At 46.0% G+C, this 6,000-nt stretch overlaps 1 protein-coding gene across 1 annotated transcript; it reads left to right on the top strand.

The window, feature by feature from the left end:
- Nucleotides 1-765: 765 nt before the first annotated feature.
- LOC144127888 (uncharacterized) lies at nt 766-5,525 on the top strand. The gene is made up of 2 exons (XM_077660862.1): nt 766-778; nt 4,937-5,525. The coding sequence occupies exon 2, from the start codon at nt 4,943-4,945 to the stop codon at nt 5,264-5,266; it is 324 nt and encodes a 107-aa protein (XP_077516988.1). The 5' UTR covers nt 766-778; nt 4,937-4,942; the 3' UTR covers nt 5,267-5,525.
- The last annotated feature ends 475 nt before the right edge of the window (nt 5,526-6,000 follow it).

Genomic DNA, 6,000 nt, shown 5'->3' with positions numbered 1-6,000 from the left:
GTTCTGAAGAGATGAAGCGATGCACACGCACACGAAACACTTACACTCAACAGAGCACGAACATACACGCGCGTAAGGGTATTCAGAGAATGCATTTCGTAGATTGGTAAAGCCTGCCGCCTCGAAGAGGCTACAGAAACGCCTGCACTGGTGCACGGCGCAATGGCGGCAGCGCTTTTCTATCGCAGCACCTCTATAATGGCGACTTTTCGAAGATGACGTTTTTAATCACGGATAAATATGCAATACAAGTACTGTGTGTAACGTGCGCAGACATTCACTGCCTGTGATCGCTGTAGTAAGAACTTTCCGCTGTGGAAGGCTCACAGTTCCGTGGCAGGAACGGCGACGCACCGACATATTATGGGCGTCTTGTGGAAGAAGCGCGTAATAACGGTCCTTATTTCAGCTAGGGAAGACGGACCGCAAAACGCTCTATTGCATGCTTACAAGGTTCCTATCACGATTTTCTTCATTGAGCGACCACAATTATTGGTCTGGTCCATCACGAAAAAAACAACCGACGTACGAGAAGATATATTGAGCTGTTTGTCCAGTACGGAGAGACGGAATCGTGGACAGAAATCGAAATTACAGCAATATGGTGCATGCATGGTCATGTCTGTTGTGTCTCAAAGAGACGCCCACGTCGAAGTCTCTCGTCCTACGGCCTTGGATTTTGCAAGTGGCGCACCTATGTCATGTTCCATTCTGCCAACGATATAAAATCTGTTGCAGCTTCGCTCAGGGTGAGTTTCTAGCACTGTTTCCTCGACAGGTGAGTCCCTGAAGCGCTTACACGCGCTCTTCCGCACGGCTTCGCTTTCATGTAGAGCCTCTCTCAAAAGTTCAGAGCCTAGGAGGGTTTGCTTCTGGGTCACACCTTGTGGCTTGTTATGCAGCGTTCAGCTCCTTGACAGGCTACGTCTTCCATAAAGGCTCCAGCTACAGGGCTTAAAACAATAACCCTGGCCTCTATCTTTTGAAGAAGGATGCATGCGTTTAATCTCTCGTCACAGGTGCCGGTTCTTTCTTTTGATAGTGGCGATTGTGAAACAGAAGTATCTGTGTGGCCACAAATGGAAGTCTAATTAGGTGGCAATTTCTGTCCACCCAGTCCTGTAATAGCCCCCATGGCGTTGGCAATGCGTTGAAAATACATACATGTATCCCCATGGCAATACCGCTGCGTAGCCAGTGACCTGCGAGCGTACCAAAATGCATGTTTAGCAAGCATAGTTTTGGTTGTTAAGAATTACGCTGATTAAAACCGTGGCAATTCGCGCTCCGCATGAAGATGAAGAAGGCATGCTGAACGGGACCTCTTCAAGCACTCCTTGGGCGCCGCGGCTTGAATGCAAGTTCTTGAACCACTGCTGATCACGCGATAAATGAGGTCCATTCTCTACAGAAGGCTTTAGAATAAGAACAGACAAAGCTATCGGTGAGTGTTAACACTGAATTGAAAATTACTGATCGCAATTACTTTAGGCCAACCACTGCGTGTCGGAAGTGCCTTCTATGATTTATCGACGTCCTTCGTATTTTCCGCGTTGGTTAGAACGCTTTAGACAGCTTCATCGGTGTGACTATCGGGCAAAAGACAGCAGCTGACATTTCCGGCATTGAGGACGCTTTTTTACAGCTGTCAACATTTCACAATGTTCTTAAACGTGGCTAAAAGACTCGCGACCTACTGTGCACGCAAGGTTAGGGGAACCTGCTAGGAATGTTCTCAGCAACGTTAGGAGCGCTACGTGGTGATTTCATTCTCTACGTGATCCTGTGAGCAGCTATCAGTTTATTAGGTTGGTATGTCGGCAATGTGGTATCTTAGAGAGTCTTCAAACATTGGGTTTAGGGAAAACCGTGAAGGTCATCGAAACCATCTCGGATATTTATAGAGGGTTCAGCTGCTGTTAGATAAGGTGTCATTCTTGGCTCTACTCTACCTGACAGCTTCCTTTACAGTCTCTATGGAAATATATTAGTTATTATTGTTATTAGAATTCAGTGAAAACACATATCACTAGAAGGCTGTGATTCGTATCTTATCATTTAGATAGGAAGTTGAAGCAGCTGGGCATCGCAAATTCTGCCCACTAGGAAGGTTACTATGACCAGAAAAAGCACCCGTAAAGTACGGAAGTACCCAGCAGACGGAGCGGGGCAGCCATATATAAAGTCAACTACGTGAATAAAGGGAAGTGCCTACCTTGTTCGTGACGCTGTGATGGTTCAGCGTCCCCAGGTGGCTCACTCTGGCGGGTCAAACTAGCTCGCGAGAAGGAAAGAGGGGAAGTCCTGTCAGCTTCTTTAGGTGTTCTCTGTATCTTCTTTGACCTCTTTTTCGTCTTACACATAACGGCGGACAAGTTACTGTCACCGAAGCGCGAAGCGAGCACAACGTCTGCCGCTTAAATGTTGCGTCTGTGCCACTGCTGTTATAAGTAGACAATATTACAGTCGATATAAATCCCATTTTTTTCTACACATTGGGCGCATGAGTCCTGTATTCCTATGCTTCCCCAAAGTCAACGGCTTTCATCGACCGAAGAGGAAGTCACATTAATGTATCCATGACTGATTATCGACAGCTTAATAATGCTCAATCAGAAAATAAAAAAAATTCTAGTGCTTTGATTTCAGAGTGCGTGCCAACTAGCCCCTTCGCAAGAATAGGGTTATTCTGGGCCACCAATGGATTAGTGCAAATCAGGTCTTCAAAACAATTTAGCGTCTCTTCAATAAAAAAGAAAACAACTTTAAACTCCAATCTCGGGCATCAAGCCGCCTCATATCTTGTTTGCGCCTTCTTCATACGTTCTATTACCACCCACGGTCCAGACCCGCACTTTTCACAACAGCTCCAAGAAGATCTTCGTGTTTAAATCACAGCCAGCCTTTAGCGCGAATTTCTACACGCACCATAGCAGCGAATAGCTCATTCTTCCCCACACAACAGTCTTTTGAAATTCCCTGCCCAAAAACATAGTCGCCGGCACAGACAGGATACAATTCCGCGACAAATTGAAGTCATATTAGCTAATACGTCATTCCGCCGGAACCAACTGCGCCTCTTGACTTATTTTCCGCTTCATAGGCTTTCTTAGTATTGTTTGCTGTTATTTTCGCTTTGATCGATTTATGCATCTTGCTGTAATTTTTTCCTCTCGCTTGTTTTGGTGGCACTTTGTTTTCTTTCTTTTTTTACAACATGTTCAAGAAATGTTAAATATGTTAACCTGTCTCCACTTATGTAATGCCTTCGCACCCTTATGGAGAAAATAAATGGAACGAAATGAAACAGCCATGTCGTTCCGTTGTTTCTAATTATTATCGCACGGGTGGTGTTTCTTCAATTACGCCAAAACTTTCACTAATCCGCCTAGCAATCTTAACGAATGTTTTGTACTTGAGTATTTTTTTCTGCATTTTTTATCGCAGGTATGCAGCTAAACAAAGACATTTTCTGTTTCATCGTATTGTGGTCAGGCGTTGATAATCCGAATGAAGTTGCAGTCCTCTTTTGTAAAGCAAATGACGTTTTATTTTCATTCTAAGGTATGCAAATGCAGAATCACCTTAAACTTTCTATGATATGCATTGACGGCAGGTCGCGTTAAAAGTCAGTCATCACCGAAATCGCCCTCAGCTGTGATGGTGCTATATACGTTTCTCTTGTTGATCTAGGTCAGGAGGAAATTGTATATTAGTTGCATCTTGTCGGTACTCACGTGCGGGGCAGAAACATTCGGAGACTAACAAAAACACCTTAAATAATTTGAGGACAAGCCAGTTACCTGTGAGGAGAAAAATCACAATGTTTGAGAAGGAAAATTATAGCGCTAAAGGTAGAGAAACTTAAGACAGACGCAGGGCTCGTGTTTATCTACCATTAGCGCTATTATTTTCCACCTCGAAGATTACGCACCACCTAGCAGAAATTCACGTTCTTTTCAATCACAAAGTTTACGCTGAGAGACGTGAAGATAGCAGGAGGTGTTAGAGAAGGAGCAGGATTTAGCATGGCGCAGCTTATATCAAGAAGAGGTAACGGAGATGGATTGCGCATTTCATGCATAAAGAAGACGGTAAATCATCCCCCAGGGCAATATGGATACGAAATTAGAATGAATATGTTCGCCGCAGTCAGCACACGATAAGGCTGCAGATCAACGGCAAAGACCTTTGTCCGGCAGGTGACGTAGCTGGGCTGGTCACGAAGAAGAGATTGTCGATATTTCTCTGATGCATAATTTTGTTGCTTGTCCCTGATTTTTCCTACACAGTTTTATTTGGTGCGCTTTTTACCTTTGTTTTTCTCTTTACACCCCCTCCCCCCCCCCCCCCCCCCCGTTTATATGCCGCCTCGGTCTTGAGAGTTTTGTTAAAATAAATAAACAATATGTTGCATCCTTGAATATCGAATGAGCTAAAAATGAGGATCACAAGTGAACCTCATGCAAAACGTCACCTGAGAAAATTTAGCACTGCACCCGCCGCGGTTGCTATGCGTCCTTGGCGTTCGGCTGCAGATCGCAAGCCGCATAGCATAGCTGATCGATGGATGCGAAATGCTAAAATGCCCGCGTACTGTTCCAAGTCAGCGCACGTTAAAGAATCCCAGCTGGCCTAAATTAGTCTGGATTTCTTGACCAGGACGTCATCGTTGTCCATGTGGCGCTCAACACGTCAAACCTCTCATGCCATATACCGAATTTCGGCACTGCATTGTATTTATGATGGAATTTTAAAGGGCGCGGGTGACAGTTTAAGAGGTAGGTAGTTATTAGAGCGCGGTACAGTGAAACAACATGCAAGAAATTGAAACGAAGAGGCATTTTCAATGGAGATCTTGTGATTACATGGCAAAGTCAATCATAAGGAGGTCCGCAATTGACATAAAGCTGCTGGCGCTCTATTGACCTCGCAGGAAACGATGGAAAAGCTGTGCGTGGCGTTTACCCTGTTGGTGATGGGCATGCTGTGGAGCCCATCCTCGGCGCAGTACGGAGGCGGAGGCTTCGGATCGGGAGGCTACGGAGGGGGTGGTGGCTTCAAGTCGGGTGGAGGCTACGAATCAGGTGGAGGCTACGAATCGGGTGGAGGCTACGAATCGGGCGGAGGCTACGAATCTGGCGGTTACGGTGGTGTGCCCATGGAACCTATGAACAAATATGGCGGTTACGGAGTCAACCTACAGCCTATGAAACCGCACGGAGGAGGCGGTGGATACAAGCCCATACCGAATCTCTACGGATAGCTGCGACCAACTTTCCTCCTACATGATTGTCCGGCGAACACGCAAACAAAACTGTGCAACGGTTGGTTTTCATGCAACCGATAATAAAATGAGGAGGAGACGTTCGAATACATGATGTGAAAGAGTGCAGCAATACTTGCACTCATGAGCTAAGACGCCGGGAATTCACGCGAGGACGGCACTGCACAAATACCCAGTGATTGGCAGGCTGCTGTTTCGTGTCGACTACAGGCCAGCCTCTCCGAGTGTTAAATACAAGCAGCCGGCAACCCAGTGGCGGAAGTCAGGTAACATTTCATGCACAAATTTTGTTGGCTGTTGCCCTTACGTCAGCGAGGCTCGGCAGCTGGTGGCGGGTAGCAACAATTGCGGCCCTGGTCCTCATCATCTGCTCCATAATTCAGTAAACAGTTCATACTGAGAAGGGCAGAAGACAAAGAAGGAGGACTAACACACGCTGCTTCAGCATTAAATGGCACCAACTAGCCCAGTATTTGATTTTGTAGTCGTCTGCTGACGAAGCTGTCTTGAGTGCTTTTCCGCTGTTACATGTACTACGGGGTAGCACATCGCATTTCTATAGACTAATCTCTTTAGTATACTGTCGCTGTTTATAACTAGCGCATAAAGCCTCCTGACTCGGTGGTACAAGCGCAGTATTACACTTGCAACTGGGAGCTGGACTTGACGTACAACCAGTTTCCAGTGGTTTTCGCCGAACAGGACGGATTTAG

Source organism: Amblyomma americanum, chromosome 4, assembly GCF_052857255.1.
Source record: "Amblyomma americanum isolate KBUSLIRL-KWMA chromosome 4, ASM5285725v1, whole genome shotgun sequence".
Taxonomy (NCBI): Eukaryota; Metazoa; Arthropoda; class Arachnida; order Ixodida; family Ixodidae; genus Amblyomma; species Amblyomma americanum.
The sequence above is the reverse complement of the archived record's forward strand: the minus strand, read 5'-3'. Positions and strand labels throughout refer to the sequence as shown.